Raw genomic sequence first — 24,315 nt, 5'->3', positions numbered from 1 at the left:
CCTGGTTTAGTGTCTTCCTTAGTTATGTTTATTGATACCTGGTACTTTGGTAGTGAGCTCAACTGTATATCTCAATATGATGTTTTTCTGCTTAGCTCACCGTAACTGAGCAAGGTAGTATTTTCCATAGTGATGAATTAAAGTCTGTCTGCCAAGTACAGACCATGAATGTATGGGCATCATTTGCCACCAAGTTAGCAGTCTAAGAGAAGATGATGCCGCATGTTATATTATGTATTATATATTATATATATATGATATATAATATATTAGATATGTATGTTTCCTTCAGAGTCATGGTATCTGTCCTGCTTCTTTTTATCCTGAGTTAAGGTAGTAGGTCACGCACCAGGGGGTCAGTGTTCAAGCTAAGAACACAGTTATGCAGTAGAAAGAAGAGTTAAGCCCCAGATAAACGTCTTGTCTCATGTTATTAAATAGAGATGGTTTCTCCCCAAAGAAAGGAAAAACCTTTCCATAATTGTCCCCAGCCTTGCCTTTTTCCCCTCTTCTCGTATAGCTGACCTACATTTTCATCTTTGCTTTTTTTTTTTTTTTTTTAAGATTTTATTTATTTATTTGACAGAGATAGAGACAGCCAGCGAGAGAGGGAACACAAGCAGGGGGAGTGGGAGAGGAAGAAGCAGGCTCATAGCGGAGGAGCCTGATGTGGGGCTCGATCCCATAACACCAGGATCACGCCCTGAGCCGAAGGCAGACGCCTAACGACTGTGCCAACCAGGCGCCCCATCATCTTTGCTCTTTTTACCTCCAGTCTTAAGTCTTAAACAAGACTTCCTATCAAGGTTCCTACTTACTTAGAAATTCCAAAATATAAACCAAATGTATTTCTTGAGAAACCTGAACCTCTTTGAGGCTCAAGACCCTGATGTCCTATTGCTTAGTTGGGTTTCTCTTTGCAGGTGTGGAATTACAAGCTTCGGCGCTGTCTCTTCACGTTGCTTGGGCATTTAGACTACATTCGCACCACATTTTTCCATCACGTAAGTAGCAATGCTGGCTCTGGTTGCAGAGCGTTTTTCAGTTTCTCTCTGGGAATCTTCTGCTTGCTTCTCCAAAACCCATGCTTTGATAACAGAATTATTGGAGTTCTTGGAGTGGCTCTTCTAGAATCTGTGTGGTGTTGACCTTTCTGCTTTTTTCCTTCTGCAGAAGGAAGCACTTAGGGTTATATGGAATTTAATTTATTTGGATTCAGTGGGCTGTATAAGGAAGGCATTGATTCTCTATAGGGAAAAGTAGAGATTTGATTTCAGGTTTGCTGAGCTAGTGAACAACAGATTGCAGACTAATCCTATGCGGGGTGTTTTTAAGTAGGTGTGTCTGGAGGGAGGTCAAGGTTAGATGCCATTTTGATGAGCTAAGAAATGTTTTGAAGCATTAACAATCAAGCGCTTCTATCCTAGGATTTTAGGGTACAGTAGAGGTTGTTCCTTTCGCCAGGCTTTCTACCTTCTTTGATCTGTCAGGTATCCTAGAAGACACAGTTAAATGTAGATTAGAGACTCCCAGCCTCTTAACCAGTCTCAACCTGGCTGGATCTTTCTATAATTATATGTTATTAGATTTAATTTCTACTGTTTCCTAAGTCGCTTGAATTAAGTTAGAATATATTGAAATAAACAAGAGTTTCCTGGCTAAGTATAATTTATTTCTTTTTGTAAGATTAAAAAAATTTAGAATGATTGCAAAAATTATAGCAAAAATATTTGAGAATTTTCACCCAAGAGGTGAAAGATCTGTACTCTAAAAACTATAAAACGCCTGATGAATGAAATTGGAGATGACACAAAGAAATGGAAAAACATTCCATGCTCATGGTTTGGAAGAACAAATATTGTTAAAATGTCTATACTCCCCAAAACAATCTACAGATTTAATGCAATCCTTATCAAAATACCAACCGCATTTTTTCACAGAACTAGAACAAACAATCCTAAAATTTGTATGGAACCACAGAAGACCCCGAATAGCCAAAGCAGTCTTGAGAAAGAAAAACAAAATTGGAGGGGTCACAATTTCAGACTTTAAGTTATATTACAAAGCGTAGTAATCAAAACAGTATGGTACTGACATAAAAATAGACACATAGATCATTGGAACAGAATAGAGAGCCCAGAAGTAAACCCACAATTTTATGATCAATTAATTTTGGACAAAGGAGGAATGAATATATAATGGGACAGTCTCTTCAACAAATGGTGTTGGAAAAATGGACAGCTACATGCAAAAGAATGAAACTGGGCCACTTTCTTTCACCATACACAAAAATAAACTCAGAATGGTTTAAAGACCTAAATATGAGACCTGAAACCATAAAAATCCTAGAGGAGTGTCTGGGTGGCTCAGTCAGGTAAGCGGCTGGCTCTTGATCTCAGCTCAGGTCTTGATCTCACGCTGGGTGTGGAGCTTACTTAAAAAAAAAAAAAAAAAAATCCTTGAAGAGAGTACAGGCAGTAATTTCTTTGACATTGGCCGTAGCAACATTTTTCAAGATAATGTCTCCTGAGGCAAGGGAAATAAAAGCAAAAGTAAACTGTTGGGATTACATCAAAGTGAAAGGCTTCTGTATAGCGAAGGAAACAGTCAACAAAACTAAAAGGCAACCTGTGGAATGGGAGAAGATAGTAAATGACATATCCCATAAAGGTTTAGTATCCAAAATATATAAAGAACTTAAAAAACTTAATACCCAGGAGTGCCTGTGGCTCAGTCAGTTAAGCATCTGACACTTGATCTCAACTCAGGTCTTGCTCTCAGCGTTGTGCATTCAAGCCCTGTGTTGGGCTCCATGCTGATGGTGGAGCCCACTTAAACAAACCAACAACAAAAAACTTAACACCCAAAACCAAATAATCCAGTTAAGAAATGGGCAGAAGATACGACCAGACATTTCTCCAAAGAAGATATGCAAATGGCCAACAGACACCCAAAAGATGCTCATCATCGCTCAGCATCAAGGAGATACAAATCAAAGCTACGGCGAGGTATCACCTCACACCTGTCGGAATGGCTAAAATCAACAACAAAAGAAACGACAGGTGTTGGCGAGGATGGAGAAAGGGGAACTCTCGTGCACTGTTGGTGGGAATGCAAACTGGTACAGCCACTCTGGAAAACAATAGGGAGGTTCCTCAAAAAAATAAAAATAGAGCTACCCTATGATCCAGTAATCACATTACTGGATATTTACCCCCAAGATAAAAAAACACTAATTCGGATGGATACATGCAGCTCTATGTTCATTGCCACATTAAATGCAATAGCCAAATATGGAAGCAACCTAAGTGTCCATTAACGGATGAATGGATAAGGAAGTGTGTGGAATGTTCAGTCTTTGAAAAGAATGAAATCATGACATTTACAGTGACAGGGATGGTACTAGAGAGTATAATGCTAAGCAGAATAAGAGAAGTACAAATACCATATTTTCTCATTCATGTGGAATTTAAGAAGTACAACAAATGAGCGAAGGAAAAAGAAAGAGACAAACCAACAAACAGACTCTTACCTCTAGAGAACAAGCTGATGGTTACCAGAGGGGAGGCGGGTGGGGGGATGGGTGAAATAGGGGATGGGGATTAATGAGTACACTTGCCATGATGAAAAAGAAAATTCTCAGAGCCGGTGCACGCCTTGCTGTGAGCTCGTGGCTGGTGTTGAGGAGGCCGTCCTGCTGGCACTTAATCCTGGAGGACTACTTCACTTTATGAGAAATGAAGCCAAGCGTGCTCTCTGTTTGATGCATGAAACTTCTCTCAATGCACAAAACAGGATGGAGGAAATACATTTTATTAAGGCCGCTCTCTAAGCCCTTTCATCCTACATTTTCACCTGCAGCACTACTGGGACTTTGAAGAAATCAAGTGCAGTGTAAGACCCTGTGGTGTTTGCTTTTATTTTAAGTCTAGAGTGATTGGAGGAGGAAGTGGCCTTTGTGAATGGAATGCTGAGCTGCCCAAATGGTTTTAGGTACCTCTTCCACGGTTCTCAACCACGGGGGATTTTGCCCCCCAGAGGACGTGGTGGTGTCCAGACACATTTTTGTTGTCACGGCCTAGGGAACGACAGCTGTGGACCTCTGGTGCGCAGACTCCACATGTGTGGCTAAGCATCCCGCCATGTGCAGGACGGCCCCTTAGAGAATCATTCGACCCAAAAATGTCGGTTATAACCCCATTTTATGGATGGAAGAAACTGTAAAGTAAATAATAGAAATAGATGTGATTAATTAAAAAAAATCATTTGAGAATGATAACTGCTCGATGAGATGACCTGTGAAGCAGGGATTGTTTGTGCTCGGCGTGAGGGACATGTTGAAGACCTGCCTAGGACAAGGTGCCGTCCAGTTGGAAAGTTAGAAAAACTTTCTTCTATTTTTTTGGTTCAATAAGTATATGTGTGCCTTGTACTTAATAAGATTTACATACAAAATCTTACTAAGTGAGGATACAACTGTGAATAAGAAATACCTTTTCTCAATGAGCTTACAGACTCTAAAAGAACTAAATTGTTTTTCCATGTTATTTGCTGCTTTGCTTCCTGAGATGGGAATTTTTTGAGACTGGATGGTCTGACAACGAGTCAGACCATAAAACAGTGTTCTAATCCTAGAGTGAAAGAGAGAAGATCCTTTCATAGGATCTTAACTTACAGGACCAGCTGTGTATAAGTAGAAATACATGTTTGCACACACATACACATAAAAGTAAGTACGATATATATTCTTTGCCTCTCAGAATCCTCTGTGCCGTTGTCTGGCTTCCGTTCTGAAATCTCCAGGTGAAAGTGCCAGTGTGGGAAAAGCTGGTAGAGTGGTGGGGAGGAGAGAGCGAGGCTGTGACTCAGAAGCTATGGTCCCTTTGTCTAGGACAGCTGAGATGCCCAGCAGTGGGCGGGGGGGAGGGGGTTCCTGCAAGGAGAGGAATGGTTACAGAGCCCGAAAGAACACATTTGTTTAGTGTTGAAACCCTTTTTCTGGGTTGTCTTTCAGGAATATCCCTGGATTCTGAGCGCCTCAGATGACCAGACCATCCGAGTGTGGAACTGGCAGTCTAGAACCTGTGTCTGGTAAAGCAGGAGATGTGGCTCTGAGACAGGCTCTGTCCTGCCTCGTGTTTGCATAATGAGCTTCCCTTCAGAGCAGTCCTTTCCCTTCCCTAGTGGGCCCTGCCTGCTGATTAATTACTGATTGTATTTGTAAGATGCTTTTACATACAAAACGATAAATACAGAGGCAAGCTTATTAGTAATACGTCAATCTGGATTTTCTGATCATTTCTTGCCAGGGAAGGGAGGTCCTATCATTAACCTTTCAGAACAAAACTTTTAGCTGGTTTTCAGTTCTGTTCCCGTGAAACCTGAGTCAGGGTCTAGACCTCCATCCTCTTTTGTGTTCGGGTCTTGAGCTTTCCATGAAGACGTAAGGACCGTTGAAAATGATGCCATTTAGGAGGGATATCCCACCAAAATCTACCCGGTAGTTTCCAGCATAAATTACTAAGATTCCGTTTATTTTGATATATGAATGTTTTTAATATGAGAGGAGAGCTGTGCAATCTCGTGTCTCCTGAAATGAGTAATATTTGAATGCTGAAGCTTCAGAGGAAAGAAGGGGACTGTTGTTAAAACAGCTGACCTTGCTTATTGTTTCTAGTTCAGAATTGTTAGGATGACTTGCCTTTGCCTCCAAAAAGAATACTTGGGTCTGTTATCTGTTAAAAATGGAGAGTGGTATTTAGTGTGTAGGAGTCTGCGGAGTCCTGCCTCTAATCTGGTATTGTCTTTCTTTTTTCTTCTTGCAGTGTGTTAACAGGACACAACCATTATGTAATGTGTGCTCAGTTTCACCCCTCAGAAGACCTGGTTGTGTCAGCCAGCCTGGACCAGACTGTGCGTGTTTGGGATATTTCTGGTGAGCTGCCCAAGTTCAGGGGACAGCCTAATCACGTCTGGCGCAAAACTGCAATTGCTTGAAATAGTGAGGGTAGTTAGCTTAGAACAGGAGAAGTTAGAATATTCTGTTCTCGTGTAATAGCATCTCTGCTTATGAGGGTATTAAATCTGCTTTTGATGGTTTTTCATGTTAGCGGTATTCCTGAGAAAAGTGGCTGCCGTAGAAAGTGTATTTAACTTGAAGAAAATTTCACTTTGTAGTTAGAAGAGTTTGAAGTTAAAATTTAGATATTGGTATATAGTATGGTATATAGAATCTATATACTTGGGAGTATTTGATTAAAATCATGCCTTCCAGTAAAGTTAAACAAGAAATAACGTCTTCCACCAAAACCAACTTTAGGAATAGATCAATGCAGGGAAACAGGACTCTGGTATCCTGGGACCTCATTTAGAAATAGGGAATATCCCTCCATTTCTTCTAACGTAGGGAACACAGGGGAGAGTGGGGTTTTTATGTCCAGAACACCTTTCAATGGGCAGACTTCTAGAAATTAAAATGACCAGAAATTAAAATAGATTTGTAGATTTTGGATAGTTGGGATAGTCCCTCCTTTCACCGTTTATGTATCTTGATTGGGGATAAGGATTTAAAATGTTTAGTGCTATGTAGAGGAAACGTGAGAAGTTGCTAGGTCGAGAGCGTAAATGCAGGGAGAGGATGGCTCTTGTGAGGCGGGCAGGCCGGCTGGCTGGCTGGCTCGCTGGAAGTGCTTCGGGGACAGTTGGAATATGGAAAAGGAACTCTAGATGCTGTGGTTCCCTGCCTAGTAAAATTTACTTATCACTTGCTGAATTGTCTCTCTTTGTTGCCTTTGGAATTCTTAGAGAATGGGGTTCTGTGGAAGGTCAGTGGCTAGGCTGCAAAACACTTGTTTTGTTATAAAAGGAAGGCCCCCTCAGAGGTCCTTGGCCTGGTTCTTTGTGGTGGTAAAGGCGTCACCCATCTGAATCGTGTGGCCAAGGTGGTAGCTTTTCTCAGCTCCCTTGTGACACGGGGGCCTGGAGCAGTGTGGTACTTGTTCTTCTTACAAGCCACGAGTGAATAGCAAGTCAGAAATGGGGATTTCTGGGTGCAGCACTTGGAATGTTGTAATAGCAGCTGGTTAAGATTCATGCAGCATAGAAAGCAGCCGGGGGCAGATGAGGACAGTGGGAGAGCAGAACCTTTGGGGGGGGTTTTTGTTTTTTGTTTTTTAATTTTTCGACTTTCTAATGTATATGTATTTTGGCAGAGATCTGAAGAGCTGAAAACGAATTTAGGTGACACAAATGCTCTTATCTGTCTCTCCAGCCCCCTTCCCCAACCACGAGAAGAGTTTTTGACAGAAACTTAGTGTATGTTTTGTGTTGTCTTTAACTTGGGGATGACAGTCTGAGTCCTGTGTCATGACAAACCATTGTGATGATGCTCGTCTTAGAAATTCTAGAATTTTCTGTGGTTTTCAGAGGGTTAGGATTAGAAGGGAATGGCATCAACAGGACTGTGTTGGAGATGGGGAAGTTGTACTCTTTTCCACTAGGGCTCTTGCCATTGCAGTTTTTCGTCAGACTGATGCGGCTTTTTGAAGTACACCCGGATGTGACCAGCCTTGCCGACAGGAGTTGAGCGCAGGCACCAGGAGCCTGTGCTTGCTCCTCACCGCTAGTGCCAGGGAGCTCCTTGTTTACTCTCTCAGTAACCTGGCTGGGGCTTGCCATGGTGTTTCACTGTGCACACATTCAAAGCCCCTCTCTGTCTCTGGATGCAGGAGCCTGATGGGCTTGGGTCCGGCTCATGCTGTTCCTGCTGATCAGCAGCCGTTCTTTAGACTTGCGTTTCCCAGCCAGAGCTCTGTGACAGACTTGAGCACTACCCAAGTACTTCCAGTGACTGTTTTCTTGCTTCTTCCGAGAATGGTGTGTAGCTAAAGCCATTGTAGATGATAAAGAAGTTAATTCGTTACATGCGTAAAGGGATGCTTTGGCCATTAGGGCTTAATTCTGAGAAGGGCCTCTTACAGCAGGCTCTGAGAGTGCTGGTCACGCCCCCCGATGCTAGCACCGCAGGTGCCTGGGCCTAGCCACAGCGATTGGGGCCGTTAGGTGGATGGATTCTCACCGATCACCTGAAATGCCCAAGGCAAGAAATCCTTGTCTTCACTTTTGTAGGTTGGAGATTATTTTTGCATCAGAATTAAGGACCTTAAATCTGAGAAGAGAGGGAGAGAGTGTGACCCCAGTTGGGGTTTCTACTTGCTTTTGAATGTGTGCAGTGCATGGGTCACTATCTAATATGATTGCAGTCACTGTACTTATTTAGCATATGTGATACTGAGAGTTTTGTGCTGACTTGCTCTACTAATGTGAATGCTCTTTACTGTTTCTCAGTGTTTTTCTCTACTCACAACTCTCTTGACTTCCAGTAACCCCTTAACCAGAGTGAAAGGAGATGCTTTTGTCTTTAACCAAATGGAGCTTTGAGTTAGACTTTTGTATTTATTCTTTCCCTTTCTGGAAATCAGCATACTCTTTTGAGCGGCGTTATTTTTGCCTGGGTTCAAATAAGTCTGCACCTGAATTAGCTTTCAGGTCTGTTAGGGACCAGAGGTAGTAATTCCGAGAGAGGAAATGTTAGTTCTGAGTCAGAGAATGAATACCCTCACATTTAAAGGACTGTTGAAAATTCTAATTGTTTGGAATGTCTAACTCTCTGAGCTCAGTATACAATAAAAAACAGATCTTTAAAGGAAAACCTGTCTTCTTATCTGTCCCATGAGAATTGAGCCCCATGGGGCTTACTTAACCCGAATCTTCTCTGTTAGCCCGGCAAAGTGTGTTTAAAAGAGAATATATTTACAATCTAGATATAGAAGATAGGTTACTTTTTTAGCTTGATCTTCCAAGTAAACTGACAGTTAAATTATCTCAATGTGCTTACACCTTTGCATGTCAAGCCCATGTACTTCAGGCTTAATCTTTGAAATGACAACTAAAAAAGTATTAATTTGCTGCCAGTTCCTGTCCTTATTCCACTCTTTTTACTACTTCCCCTGGCCCCCATTGGGAAGCGTGCGTCAAACTGGTCCAGTCTGAGAGTGAACTCCCTTCCCTCTGGATTTGAGTAGCTGCTGTAGAAATTTTCCATCTGTCGTTCAGTTGTAGTGAGTGGCTTGTCAAACGCTCAAATTTTCTTCTCTGAGTATCTTTTCACTGCCTGTCACTATTCATCTGTCTGTTTTTGCTCTTCCCCCTTTCCTGGATCATGACAGCAAGTGCAGCAAAGGCTTGCATTCTGTCATACGGCTTTCCTTATGATGTGTTTGTTGAAGCTTATTGGAGGTGAAGTTCCTCACAGCTGTCTGTCTCTGTGTCTTCCTTTGAATCTGTTTCATACACCAGACTCATTAGAAGAAGTTGACAGATCCCATTAAAGAGACAAGCGAAGTAAGTGAGAAGAGACATTAATGTATTTATGAAGCCTTAAAAAGTGCATTTTTTTAAGGCATCGGCTTTATTTCTCTCACCTATTGACTAAATGCTCATCTTGGACAGGGGATGAGATGATTGACACCGTCCGGCCCTTTTAAGCACTTGCCTCCCCAGAGCTGGTGTCTGCGTGCCACTGGAAGAGATTACATTAATACTGTCATTTTAAACTAACAAAGATAAATATAATCATTAAACTTCAATGTTTCTATTTTCCAACAGAGGCCAACATTTAGGCTTAAAGTGACTTAGGTTTTATTTTCAATAATGGCTTTTATTTTCCCCCAGTTACGGATACTTGTTTTTTATTTTACAATTGCCAGTAGTTTGAATTTCTGCTTTCCCCCACAAGTACTTCAAAAGATAGAATTTTAGTCCCAATTCTGTTTTCTTATTTGTATATAATTATACCTGCTTGCCTGTCTCAAAGGTTGTTATCAGGATCAAATTACAGAACATCTGTTAGAGAGTGCTTTGAAAATCACAAAGTGCTTTTCTAATGTAAAGTAGTTGTATCGTTAGCATAGCTTTGGTTGTGAGTGTACAACAGTTTAAGGATAGGTGTAGTTGAGCCGTGAGTTTGGGTCCTATACAAGTAAGAACTCTTCTTACCCTGGTGTCTTTTTTCTGTTGTTTTCAAAGTATGGGCAATTCCTCCCAGTGAAACTAGCCTCCAAAAGGTTTAATGGCAAAATCCACATATTCAGATCTGTAACCAGCCTTTTTAAGAGCTTAAGAGGACAGGACCATTTTATTTTTATTTATTTATTTATTTTGACCCTAACTAGATTTTATTAGTCATGATCTAAAGGAAAGAAATTACATTGATCTGGCAGTCTTTCTGTAGAGAATACATTATAAAGTTCTGTGGTGCATAAGGCCATGACGGTTTAAATTATTTTGTTCCCTGCCCCAGAGTCACATAGAAGAGTACCCTTTCTGCATAGTTGGATTTTTATACTCTTCCACCAAACAGCTGTCTGGTGTTTAATAGGCCTTGTTTCCTTAGCTGCCCTGTAACTACCTCGTGAGCAGCTGAGAAACTTCCCGTTTGAAAAGCCCAGAGCTGTGACTTCGCCAAATGGTTTTCTTTTCAAAAGTTTTTGAGATGATGGAAGAAAAGTTGCTACAGTTGTCATAAAGTTGAAAGTGGAAATGGGAGGTTTACCATTTTAGGCCACTTTTCACGAACAGTCAAGACTAGAAATGATCTCAGGTCGACAGCTCTTGAGGTGAGGCTTGCTGAGGAATTGGCCATGTCAGAAATTTGGATTGCCGTCCTCTGGGCGAGGATCCCAGTATCAGGGCTGGTAAGTGTTCGGGGAGGGAGACAGAGGCTACTGGAAGTACTTCAATATCTTGAACATTTTCAGAAAGAGATAGGAGCTCTTGACTTCTTTCTTCAGTCTCTCTAGATTTCTTTTTCCCTTCTTTTTCTTCAACATTAGTCTCTCCCTGTACCTTCCTGTGCCTCTGTTACTGTGTTCTTTTTGGTAACATTATTTTGTGTCTTCCATCCCACTCCTCAACCCTTCAAAGGTCTAAGGAAAAAAAACTTGTCCCCTGGTGCAGTGGAGTCCGACGTGAGAGGAATAACTGGGGTTGATCTGTTTGGAACGACAGATGCGGTGGTGAAGCACGTGCTGGAGGTACTTATCTTCACAGCCAGCGGCTGCTCTGGGCTCTGGTCCGGGAACTGGGGACAGTACGCCACTCGTTTGTTCATTCCTGCAACAAAGATTGTGCGGTGCTCAGTAAATGTCGGGCATTGTTTGGAGGCACTGGAAACAGACTAGTCCGTGAGCCAGAAGAAATGAAGCCTCCGTGCCACCTAAGGGAGAGTCACATTAGCTCCTAAACCCAGTGGGGGAGAGGGAGAAAGCTGGCATAGGCTCCATCACCATCCCAGAGCAGAGTCCGTCCGCACGCCTCTTGTGAGCGTTGGGATGGGGGTTGGGGTTGTGAGTGAATTGGAGTTATTGAGGACCAGCCGTGTGTGAGTAATTCGTGTGCGTGGTGAGAAAATAGAAAAGCATTAGAGAAAGAAACTAGATTTGTAAAAATATCTAATTTAATCCTCACAGCTGTCTGCTGAGGTAGATATTAGTAACTTCGTTTTACAGATGAAAAAAATTGAGACTCAGAGAAATTGAGCAGTTTACCAAAATCTACATGTATCTAGTAAATGGAAGAACTGGGATTTGAACTTGGCTAGGACTCCAAAACCCAGGGGGTTTTCGCCACAGCACGAAGTCTCTAAAACACTGCTGATTTGCACCTACCTTACCTACGATCGTGTTGTAGTACCGAATACAGCTGTATAAATGAGGTAGAAGTTCTTAAACTTTGTGTTCTGATAGCCTCTTTATACTCTTAAGACTTACTGAGGACTCCAGAGACTTCTTGTGTATGTGATTTATATCTTTCAATTTTTACCATATCTGAAATTAAAACTAAGAACTATTTAAAACATAAAATATATAAGCACACATTCCATTAGCCATCAAAGGAATGACATCATGTCACGTAGCCTCTGGAAAACTTTATCCTCAGGAGAGAATGAAAGTGAAAAAAGGCAAATCATGTCTTAACATTATTACAAAAATAGTTTTGACCTCGCAGATTTCCTAAAAGGGTATTGGGACTCATCTGAGAGTTTCCCAACCACATTTCCTTGTTAAGTTATAAAATTGGTTTTTATTCTTGTGATGTTAATAATTAGTTGGGGAAATAATATGTAAGTAGACAACAAAATAAGGCAGTGTATCCCAGATGCAGATGGCACTGAATTTGGGAGTAGAAAGATTTGGGAATTGCCATGAGAACTTGGGTGTAATATTGGATGGGTCGACATGGTAACTCTCATGTTCATATCTTAGAATTGCATAATCCCTTGAGTCTTTTCACAGGAAGAGTAAAAACCAGAGACATTTTTAATAACCACCAGCGTAGCCCTTTAGTTTGCTTTCAGTAATAGTTATAAAGCCATTTTAGAAGAACCACTGCTTTTTTCCCACAGGGTCATGATCGTGGAGTAAACTGGGCTGCCTTCCACCCCACTATGCCCCTTATTGTATCTGGGGCAGATGACCGTCAAGTGAAGATCTGGCGCATGAATGGTGAGTAGACCAGTGACAGTATCACCGTGTCTAAAAAATCGACTGCTGGCCAGCAAGGTGAAGTAGCCAGGTCTTCCGGACTTAGTGACCCATTTTCCTACCTTAGGTTCTTACGCTAATCCCAGGAGCATAAAAATTGACCCGTTCTCTTTTATCCTGTTTGTGAGGCATCCTGATTTTGAGGATTCTGAACATAGTTAAGAGTAAACATTCATTCAGAAAACATTTATTGGGTACCTGCTTTGTACTAATCATTGTTCAAGGCTCTGGAGATACAATGGTGACTAAAACATATGGAACTTACATTTATTCCATCATGACAGCTAGTGACAAGACAGGGTAAGAGGACGAAGAATGATGGAGAAGAGGTGCTGTCATTGATAGGAGGGTCCGAATGAAAGAACAAAGAAACGTAGAGATTCAGAGGCTTAAACGAAAAACTTGCCCTGTTAGAAGTTGCTTATGTAGCGTTTTGGAGTAGCACCTAGCATTGCCATACTTTTAAATTCTGAACTTGTAGTAGTAGGGAGTTGTGATGATCTAATTCTCTCTGGTCCTTCAGAGTCAAAGGCATGGGAGGTTGACACCTGCCGTGGTCATTACAACAATGTGTCTTGTGCCGTCTTCCATCCTCGCCAAGAGCTGATCCTCAGCAATTCTGAGGACAAGAGTATCCGAGTCTGGGATATGTCCAAGCGGTAAGGGGGCTATGATGGTGTGTGACCCAAGCCAGGGGAAAGCCCCTCCTCTCTCTCATTCTCTCTCCTGAAAGTTAGATTAGACTGCTTCTGTGTGTCTCTCCATCTTCAGCATTCGGAGAAGTCAGATCCGATGTTACGAAAGCTTCGAGGGGCCAGGAGATCAGCCAGCATTTACAGGTCTCCCATCAAATACATCTTCCACATGCATTCTTTTTCTCCTCCCAATTTAAGCATGTTCTTAGTAGTTAGAGAAACAAGAAATATGGAATGAAGGTAGTATAACAGGAAGTCATGACGAGTGAGGGGAAACTGAAATACCAAAATAGTAGGGTCAGCAGGGTTTCCTCTTACTCTTGGAAGAATTTATCAAGACTCCCTTTACTTAGTATATGCAATTTGCTGTCCCTGATTTAATCTTTAATCAGTGTACTGGCTTACACTCAGTGTTCAGTGCTCTTGTATGTGATAGGCTGAAGATTACTCAGAAACTAATATTTTCCTTTGTGTACCTTTTGCTTTCCTAGGACTGGCGTTCAGACCTTCCGCAGGGACCACGATCGTTTCTGGGTCCTAGCTGCCCACCCCAATCTGAACCTCTTTGCAGCAGGTAAGGGCCATTTCTTCTTCTTCTCTTGTTTAAGTTCAAAGTTTGTAAGACGTGAGAGTGATTCTCCATTAGCTTTCTCTCCGGCTGATGCATAGCAGGGTGGTGGGGGGAAATAGGATTCTCAGAGAAAGGAGGTACTCTCTACTCTCCTTTGCTCTCTCTTACCTTCCTGGAGAACCATTCTTTCAGTGCTCGTTCTCCACCCTGATCCATTTGGCAGTAAAGCCCCTTCCCTTTGATCAGTTAGGAAGCTAATGGTGGACACTCAGGGTTTTCAGATAGAGGCACTGAGGAGCTAGAGGCTGAGTTTCCGTCATCTGTTTAGCAGATACATACTGAGCGTCAGGCCCTCCTGGGTGCTGCTGTGAGAGCAGTGCCTCAAGCAGTGTCCCCGACTTGATGGAACTTTTATTTGTAGTGAGGGGAAGAGAGACCATGATAAGTATATAAAACAACACGTGGAAGATGCTTTGAAGAAAAGTTAAACAAAAGGAAGGGGCGTGGAGAGGGATGCGTGCGGGCGCTGCTGCTTCATGTGGGGTGTTGAGGACAGTGAGGGGTGTCACACGCCGATGGTGCTGTGAGAGGTGCAGCATCGGAGGCCAGGAGGGGCACAGCGAGTCGGGGCTGAGTCGTGGGAGGGAAGAGCAGGCCCCGCTGTGCTGCGCCTTATGAACCAGGGCTAGAGTCAGGATTTTATTCCGAGTGGGTGGAGAGCCATTGGAAGGTGCTGGGTAGGGAAGTGAATGATCTCATTTATGTGTGGAGAGCTGACCAGGAGGACAAAGGTCGGTTTCTCTGAGAGATGGTTGATGCTAGTAGGGAAAAAACAAAGCATTTTTTAAAACAACTGGGAAGGCTTTTTAACCTAGCATCCTCATTCAACAAAACCTCTTATGTTCTTGCTATATGCCAGGGACGGGGGAAGGATGGAAAGGATTCTAATTTCTGTCTTCAGGGAGCTCGTGGTATAGTGGAGCTGGTGGCCTTAGACCATTACCGTGCAGGGGGTTAAGTGCTGTGCTGGAGGGTTTTTTATTTTTTGTTTTTTTAATTGAGGCATAGTGGACTTACTGTATCCTCTTAGTTTCAGGTGAACATCATAGTGATATGATATTTTTATATATTACAAGGTAGATAATCCTCATGATTGAGTTTAGTTACCATCTGTCGCCACATGAAGTTACTACAATGTCATTGACGGTATCCCTTATGCTGTACATTACATCGCCATGGCTTCCTTATCTTGTAACTGGGTACTTCTGCCTCTTGATTCCTTTTACCTGTTTTGATCACTCTCCACCACCTCCAACCTCTGGTAACTTCCAGCTTGTTCTCTATGTCTGTGGTCTGTTTCCATGGTGGTGGTGGTGGTGGTCATTTTTGTTTGTTCTGTTTTTTAGATTCCACATATAAGTGAAATCTTATAGTATTTGTCATTCTCTGTCTGACTGACTTCACTTAGCATAATTCCTATAAGTCCGTTTATGTTGTTGTAAATGGCAAGATTCCATTCTTTTTTACAGCTGAGTAATATGCCTCTGTGTGTGTGTGTGTGTGTGTGTGTGTGTATAACACATCTTCTTTATCCATTTATCAGCGGACATTTACACTGCTTTCATATCTTGGCCGCTATAGGTAATGTTGTGGTGAACGCGGAAGTGCACGTATCTCTTCAAATTGGTGTTTTCATTTTCTTCAGATAGATACCCAGTAGTGGAATTGCGGGATCATATGGTATTTCTATTTTTAAGTTTCTGAGGAGTCTCCATACTGTTTTTATAGTGGCTGCAACCAATTTACATTCCCACCAACAGTGCTCAAGGGTTCTCTTTTCTCCACATCCTCCCCAACACTTGTTATTTCTTGTCTTTTTGATTCTAGCTACTCTGACAGGTGTGAGCTGATATCTCATTGTGGTTTTGATTTGCATTTCCCTGATGATCAGTGATGCTGAGCATCTTTTCATGTGTCTCTTGGCCATCTCGGTCTTTTAGAAATGTCTATTCAAGTCCTCTGCCCATTTTTTAATTGGGTTGTTTGTTGTGCAGCTTTCTTTTTTTATATTGAGTTGTGTTCTTTATATATTTTGGCTATTAAGCCCTTATTGGATATGTGATTTACAAATATTTTCTCCATTCAGTAGGCTCTTTCATCTCTTTCCTCTTGTTGATGATCGTTTGCTGTGCTGAAGCCTTCTTGTTTGATGAAATTCCGTTTGCTTATTTTAGGTAAAATGAAACTTTATACGAAGTGTTAGGAGAACACAGAGGAGGGTGTGTCCAGATGTGGTGGTATGATCTAGAGGATGAGGAAGGGATTCACAGAGATTTATCTGAATAAAGATTCTAAGAACTGTGAGAATTTAGACAATTTAAGGATGCATTGAGGTATCTTGGTTTTTAGCATGCATGTGCAATCCTCGTGCTTGTCTATCTCCTGTTTCTAGCTTGCTTTCTTGCTTGCAGCTAACTCTTTCCTCTTCTCCCTGTGCCCCAGGCCATGATGGTGGCATGATTGTGTTTAAACTCGAACGGGAACGGCCAGCCTATGCTGTTCACGGCAATATGCTACATTACGTCAAGGACCGATTCTTACGTCAGTTGGATTTCAACAGCTCCAAAGACGTAGCTGTGATGCAGTTGCGGAGGTAAATCAGACCTGTTCTTCCCTCCAGACGCTCTCGTCTGTCGCCACGAGGTGATACCCAACCACCTGGACTCTTCCAACAGCATTTTGGATCTCATCTCCTCTCACAGATTGAATCCCTCTTGCGGAGGCTGCTCAGTTTAAACCCCAAGAGCATGGTGGGCAAGGAGGATGCCATGAGGAGAATGGGAGTTTCCCTACAGAGAACGTTAGGGACCCTGTGCAGAGGAGACCATAACTGCCACAGTCCGCCAGGTCTCTTGCAAACCAGAGTCTCCTTGGTGACAGGCCTTTTTGCCTCTGTTTGGCATTTCTGTAACTCTTCTTTGCTTTCCAGCAAAATGCACACATCTCTAAACTAGAATATATGTCTCTGGAAGGTCTTAACTCTGAAGATACGATAACCTCTGGGATGTCTGGCAAAAAGAACTGTCCTCTTGGAAAGCCAGCTGCATCAGCATGCTGAAACATTCATGGTGGCAAACTCTGGCATGAGGGTTTGATAACCACCCTGCAGCATTACTACAATAAAAAGATGGGTTTATATGAACACTCCAAGGGACAGGAGAAATGAGCCAGAGATAGAGCACATCATGGAACTCTGTGGTGTCCCCTGCAATTATGTGTAGGAATTTGTACCCAAGAAGAACCAATCCCACTCACTACAGTGAGTGCTAACCCTACCTTCCGTTGAATAATTGGGCTTGTTCTAGGGTTTTTTCCTTTTTTTAAACTGCTTGTCAGAGCTGAATTAGGGATGTCCCCAAGCCTTGAAGGAAGGAAGAGAGTAGATGCAATATTTATTTTTATTCCTGATTATAAAAGTGATGAGTTTATGTGTAAAGACTGGATAAGTAGGAGGCGTGGGAGTAATTCTGTTCTTCCGTCCTTATTCCTCTTCCGTATTTTTTCTTTTTTCCATGTATAACTCCAGTGGCTCCAAGTTTCCGGTGTTCAATATGTCCTACAATCCAGCAGAAAATGCAGTCCTATTGTGTACGGTACGTAACCCGTGGAGTCCTCCTAGGACCTTCCCGTTTCCCACAGGTCTCTTTCTCATGCCCTTAGGGAACCTCTGGCGGCTGCTTAGAAGCCATTTAATGGTCATTTTGAGAGAGCTAACATAGTGGACAGGCTCCAAGCAGGTCCGCTCCCGTGATCATAAACACGTTAGGGTTTGTGAATTTCTTTTGCATAAGGAGGATGATCTCTAAACTTAGCGGAGCATCGGATGAATGCGCGAAATCACTACACACATCCTATATGTGTCCTATGCAAAGAGGATGCTTATCTTGATTCCTCTTTGTGGGTAAAAATCGTAGAGCTGACTTGGAGGAGGGTTCCTTTCAGTGGAGTTGCCCTCAGGGTCAGCAAGTAGCCCCCGCAGGTCTTGCCATATCATTTGGGGGAAAAAGAAATGACATTGTAGTTTTAGTGCCCTGTTTGCCGAATAAAAAGAATGAAAACCTGTCTTTCCCCATATGACTTCAGGTGTCTAATGCGGTCCTCGCTCAGTATGTAAGAACATTTTTTTCCTGACAGTTGTCTTTACTATCTTTTCTTTGATTTTTTTTTCCCTTTAAACAGACTTGAAAGGTGGTAAGTACGTGCAGGTAGAGCAGCCAGAATATTGGGGATTTGGTTCGTTCATTTTTGGAGCCAAGAGCAATCCTTGCTTCCTTTCACATACTATCTGCATCTTTGGGGGATACAAAAAATAAAGTGCCGTAAATTCTGAGCTCTTGGGCAACGAGCCTGAGAATTTTTAGCTGTAGAAACATTCGCTTGCCCTCTGAGTGAAGGGTGAGGAAGGGCTAGCTTCGGATTGTTGTGTGATGGCATGGTTTTCTCTTTCGGGATAAACTGCCTCCTTGGGTTCGTCTCACTCACGATTTGACCTCTCTCTGTCCTCTGCAGAGAGCCAGCAATTTAGAGAACAGTACCTATGACCTGTATACCATCCCCAAGGATGCGGACTCCCAGAATCCTGATGGTAGGTGCACCCTGTGTCTGCGGCCTCTGCACACAGCTCTCCTCTCCCGCGCCGTCCCGCCTCTTTGGGTGTTTCATGTTCCCTCCCCAGGCTGCGGCCACATCGCTCATGTCTGTTGGCAGGGGCCGCTGACAGTTGCATCAGAGGCGACCATGGTGTGAAATATTCATGTTCCTCCTCCATTTTATTACTCCAGCTAGATATATATATTTTATAATTTAGTTATTAGAAACTCTCCATTTTCTCTTTCAGCACAGCATGTTATCCTAGTTTATTGTCAGCTGATAGGACTTTCACCCTGGTAGTTTCATTTATTTAAGAATGTGGTTCCAATCTTGCACTGTCTCATCCTGGGACTAGGGATTTATGCTCTCCCATCCACATCCAGGTCCCATGGCTTCCTTTTGCATGTCAAAGAGATGAGGCAGCTCGCAGCCCCACGCCCCACTAGGGATCCCGGGATCCAGCTGAGACCCCTGTCTACCTCTTCCATCACCACCACCCCTCGTTGAGTCCTTCCAGTTTGAATTCGCCGACAGCCTTCTCAGAAGCTCCTTGCAGTCCCCTTCCTCCCATTGCTTTACAGAGGGTTTGTTCCTTGGGTCCCCACCCTACTAGCATGCTTTCATGACACTTCAGACTCCATCAGCAGATCGTGAGAAATCGTTTTTTGGGCTCTGGCCCTCTTGTGGGTGCTACTGTGTCATTAGCGTTCCTAATACATAGCACTCTTTAAAAAAAAAGAAAGAAAGTGTGCTCCTGGTGAGAAGAGAGGAAACCTGTATGTCTTCGGCATCCATAAACCAGTCTTCCCTATAAATTAAACAGTGAAGCCATTTCTGACCAAATTTTATGGTTGTGTCCCTCCCTACCCACCCCCTTACTCTCTTTCCCCATCTGTTTACAATTAATAGCATTTAAAATACCTTAGTTTTGTTTTATTACCACTTTTGTTTTCTCCGTCTTTCGAGGGAGAGAATAATTAGTAAAGGAGTACAGTGCAGCCCAGTAACAGGCAGCAGAGAGGAAGAGGAGGAGAAAGAGCAAAAGCTTGACTAGCCCAGCTCCCCAGCTGCTGGAGAGTGGGGGTGCTGGCTGTAATAAGAACTGCGTCACACCCAGGTGCCGGAGAAGTACAGAGCAAGGCTGGCCTGCACGTTCTGTCCACTTCTCTGCTGGATGCTAATAGATAAAAGTATTCCGATGCAGCCTTCTGCGTATGACCCTCGAAGTGTCCCCGAGAGCGGAGAGCTCATTCAGAATTCTAATCAGCCAGTGACATGTTGGGGAACCGAGGAACATTTATAATTTTCTTCAGGGTAATAAGAATGATTGACATTTATGGAGCAACAGCTTGGTCCTAAATACTGCCCAGCGCAGAGCTCATCCGCCTGTCAAGATTCAGTTGGGAGCGCTCTGCCCCACCCTGCTCTACCCCGAGGTCTGCATTTGCATGTTAAAAGCAGCAGAGCAGCTGCGTCCTGGGGAGGGGGCTCTGTCTCTACTCCAGCGTGTGGAGGAGATAGGAGGTCCTAGCTTGCAGCTTGGCCAGCCCGGCCCTGCTCGTTAGCTTGATGGAGTGTGCTGTCTCCCAAGATGGGCGGTCCTTCTGCCAGTACATGGTGTTGGCTGAAATGCAGCCACTTGGCCTAGAGAAAAGAGGCTTGGCAGGGGTGGAGGTTGGAGTTTGGAGGGGACTGGTAGGGAAAAGTCACTGACAATAGCCTCAGGTTACAGCTGAATTCGTTAGGAAGCAGCTGAACTGGCAAAGCCAACATGGCAGCCAGCAAGACTGGCAGCTCGGTGGCACCTGACTCTGTCACCTGCCAGTGGCTCGCCACACGCTCCCGCCCTTTGCTTTTGTTCTCAGCTCCTGAAGGGAAACGATCATCAGGCCTGACAGCCGTTTGGGTTGCTAGAAATCGGTTTGCTGTCCTCGATCGGATGCATTCGGTGAGTTAAGCCTAGAAGGCAAACTGATTTGGGTATTGTGGGGGCAGTGGTCTGTGTATTGCATGAAGAAAGAGCGCGTTTTCTCTTTGCTCACCGCCTGGGGAATTGTGATCTTCGTGCACATACCCCAGCCCCTTGGGAAGCAGAGAAACCTGAAAATTGGCTTGATTGGGTTGATGATCACTCTTGACAACACAGAAGCCAAAACACATCAAATTTGAAATAGGCGGGCTGGATGAGGGGTAGACCCTCCTCCTTACCCTAACTACCCCCACCGGTACTTAAAATGTCCGCATCCTAGAGGAGACAGAACTCTCTCAAGAAAACATGTAACAAAAAATTTAAGCCTCTCTCGTTGAGGGAGGCATTCAGACTTTAGTTGGATTTCTCGGGATGTTTCAGTTGGGGGAAAAAACAAAAGCTCTCAAGGCCCCTGGAGAGGGTGTGGGTTGGAGTGGGCTGCCTGGAGTGGTGACTGGTCTGGACAGGAACAGCCCAAACTATTTCTTGAGGCTGAGGAACACTGGCTGAGGCACGTCGTCAACTGTCGGCATCTAACGAACATACATTTCTGATAACCCCACCTGTGGTCATTATTTCAGCTTCTGATCAAGAATCTGAAGAACGAAATCACCAAAAAAGTACAGGTGCCCAACTGTGATGAGATCTTTTATGCTGGCACAGGCAACCTCCTGCTTCGAGACGCAGAATCCATCACGCTCTTTGACGTTCAGCAGAAGCGGTAACATGTCAGGTGCCCCTAAGCAGACAGGCATGTAGTGGATGAGAGTGGACATCTGTAGTGGGAGCTTTTCTCCCATGTGTTTGCCTCAGACTTGGCCACTTCGTGCTATAACTCCAAGACTCTTCCTCCTCACTTTTCCCTCTGGGGTCACTTTCCATCCTCTCCATACTAGCATTACAATGAGGGGCTTATTTATCTGTTTTTGGAGCCCTTACCTGCACAAAGAATGTTTTTGGGACTTAGAGCTATGGGCACATAGGGATGAATAGCACAGTTCTTGTACTTAGAGGAGATTATAGTCCACTGGTGAGATCAGACATACACAAATCCCCAATAATACATGGGAATGAGGGGCAGGGAGTTGAGGGAGGGGGAAGTGCATGGTGTGAGCCAAAACGTTTCAGTCACTACAATACAGAGAGTATTTATTTGGTATTATTTTAAGATACTGGGGCTTACATTAATTTGGAGATGAAAAGGATGTGGGTCTTAACCTGGGACGAGGGAGCCAGGTCCACTCACGTTCACCTTTCTGTCTCTGTCCCAGGACGCTGGCCTCTGTGAAGATTTCCAAGGTGAAATATGTTATCTGGTCAGCAGACATGTCCCATGTAGCACTACTGGCCAAACATGGTAAGTCTTCATTATATCCATCCTGATTTAGAGACCAGCCCTTCCCTCCCCATCCCTGCCAGTCTGCTTCACTCACCCTGTCCAGCAGAGCACTCATGCCCTTTGCCTCTTACAGCCATTGTGATCTGTAACCGCAAACTGGAGGCTCTGTGTAACATTCATGAGAACATTCGTGTCAAGAGTGGGGCCTGGGATGAGAGTGGGGTGTTTATCTATACCACAAGCAACCACATCAAATATGCCGTCACCACTGGGTAAGTGAATTATCTGTTACACAGAGTGGGAGAAGGTAGCTCTTGAAATCACTGTCCTGTCCCAAGGGATGTAACTCAGTCCTCCTTGAACTTTCTTCGTGGGAAATCTTTGTCGGGCACATATGTGCTAGGCACAGCTGAACATTCGTTTTCAATTCTTTAAAAAATTGAGACATATGACTCGAATAAAGAAAAATGCACGGAGTACATATAGAGAGACTAGCAGCTTGTCACGTAGTGGACATCCGTGTCCCTCCTGCCACCCAGGTCAGGAGCTAGAGCAGTGCTGGTGGCCAGAAGCCCTCGGCCATGATCACAACCACCTCCACTTCCCACCCAAAGATCACATTATTCTGACTTCTATGGAAATTTCGTCCTAGCTGTTCTTTGCAATTTTACCATCTAATATGTGTCTTAAAATAGTATGTTTTAATTTTGCCTGGTTTTGAACTTCGTGTAAATCATACTGAATATATATTATTTTATATTTTGCTTATTTTGCTCAATATTTTGTTTGTAAGATGCTTCCATGTTGTAGCTGTAATGTACTTATCTTCATTGTTGTGTAATATTCTATTATATGAATATACCACAGTTTATCAGTTCTACTCCAGAGGGATGTTTGAGTGATTTCTAGGATTTGGCTAACTGTGATGAACGGTGTTCTTTTAAACTTCCTTTTACATGTGTTCTGGTGCAAATGCACATAACGTTTCTTTAGAGTGTCGACCCAGAGCCAAATTGCTGGATCGTAGAGTATGTGTATCTTCACGTTTACTAGGTAATGTGAAACTGCTCTCCACAGTGGCTGTACCTATTTGCACGTCCACCAGCAAGGTAGAAAATCTTCCTTGCTTGTCATCCTGGCCAACACTTGCCTTTGCCAGACTTACTTTTGTCTGTCTGGTGGGTGTGCAACGACATCTCATTGTCATTTTACTGTGCTACTCTGATTCTTAATGAGATTGAGCAACTTTTCAATTGACCATCCATTAGGAATTCCTCTTCTGTGAATTCTGTTCAGGCCTTTTATCTCTTTTTTTAATGAGTTATCCTTGTTAATTTTAGAGTTCTTATATTTGAGTGTGCGTTCTTTGTCAGGACTACATGTTGCAAATCTTAATGTCTCTTCCCATTCTGTAGCTTGTCTTCTGATTCTCTTTATGATAGCCTTTAATGAACAGATATTCTTATTTTCATATAGTTGAATTTATGAATCTTTTATGGGAACTGGGTTTTGGATCTTCTTTAAGAAATTTTTATCGACTCCAAGTTTATAAAGGCATTCTTTTATATTCTCTTGTAGAAACTTAATAGTTTTGTTTTTCATATCTAGGACTGTGATCTGCCTGACGTTGATTTTCGTGTGTGATGTGAGGTGCAGGGGGCTTAGTTTCCAAGTTTTCGTTATGGATACTCAGCTATCCCAATGTCATTTACTGAAAAGACCAGTCTTTACCCCTAGTTCTGCAGTGTCTTCTGTGTCACATATGAATCACGTTTCCAAAAATGCAAGGACCTGTCTTCTGTCGTCTGTGTGTTGATCTCTGATCTCATTCTGTCTTAAAGTATTACAGCTTTGGGAGTTTTCACATCTGCTAAAGCACGTTCTCAAATCTTTCCCACTTTTATTTTTTTTAAAGTTATTAGGCTATTTTCTAATTAATTTTGCCTTAAAAAAGTATGTTAGAATCAGCTTGTGAAATTCCGTGCAAAATAAAACCAACAAAACATTTTAGTTGGGATTGCATTGCATTATTTGTCATTTTGGGCCTAATTCACATCTTCACAATATTAAATTTCTTGATCCGTGAATGGGACGTTGTAACTCTTTATTTAGGTGTTCCAAAACCTCTTTCAGTAAAGTTTATAATTTTCTCCTTAGAGATCTTGCATTTCTTTAGATTATTCTTAGGCCCTTGGTAGTTTTCAGTGCGATTTGTAAATGGATAGTATCCATTTAAAAATTTAATTTTCTAATTTTTTATGATATTTAGAAATACAATTAAGTTTTTTAATTGATTTTATTTCAGAGACCTTGCTAGACTTTTACTGTTTTTCTAGTAATTTATTTGTCTTTTTTTCACAAATAATCATGGTGTCTGTGGGTAATGACAGTTTGTTTCTTCTTTTCCAGTACTTAGACGTTCATGTGTCTTTCTTGCACTGACCAGGATCTCCAGCATAGTGTTGAATAAACACGGTGATGGCAAACTT

At 42.8% G+C, this 24,315-nt stretch overlaps 1 protein-coding gene across 2 annotated transcripts in view; it reads left to right on the top strand.

Moving 5' to 3' along the window:
* The window catches only part of COPA (coat protein complex I subunit alpha), a 42,307-nt gene that overhangs the window by 6,618 nt on the left and 11,374 nt on the right, over positions 1-24,315 (top strand). The window contains exons 4-17 of one of the 2 annotated variants that reach the window (XM_045783955.2): positions 924-1,004; positions 5,015-5,091; positions 5,826-5,935; positions 10,984-11,093; positions 12,464-12,563; positions 13,126-13,261; positions 13,789-13,871; positions 16,371-16,521; positions 17,455-17,521; positions 18,438-18,513; positions 20,384-20,466; positions 21,069-21,208; positions 21,759-21,844; positions 21,933-22,098. In XM_045783955.2, coding sequence (XP_045639911.2) covers positions 924-1,004; positions 5,015-5,091; positions 5,826-5,935; positions 10,984-11,093; positions 12,464-12,563; positions 13,126-13,261; positions 13,789-13,871; positions 16,371-16,521; positions 17,455-17,521; positions 18,438-18,513; positions 20,384-20,466; positions 21,069-21,208; positions 21,759-21,844; positions 21,933-22,098 — 1,466 coding nt within the window. The remainder of the gene's footprint in view (positions 1-923; positions 1,005-5,014; positions 5,092-5,825; positions 5,936-10,983; positions 11,094-12,463; positions 12,564-13,125; positions 13,262-13,788; positions 13,872-16,370; positions 16,522-17,454; positions 17,522-18,437; positions 18,514-20,383; positions 20,467-21,068; positions 21,209-21,758; positions 21,845-21,932; positions 22,099-24,315) is intronic. The other variant, XM_045783956.2, reaches the window with a different exon arrangement.

This window comes from Ursus americanus, chromosome 2, assembly GCF_024610735.1.
Source record: "Ursus americanus isolate L20-20 chromosome 2, mUrsAme1.1.p, whole genome shotgun sequence".
NCBI lineage: Eukaryota > Metazoa > Chordata > Mammalia > Carnivora > Ursidae > Ursus > Ursus americanus.
Note: the sequence above shows the minus strand (reverse complement) of the source record. Positions and strands in the feature narration are given on the sequence as shown.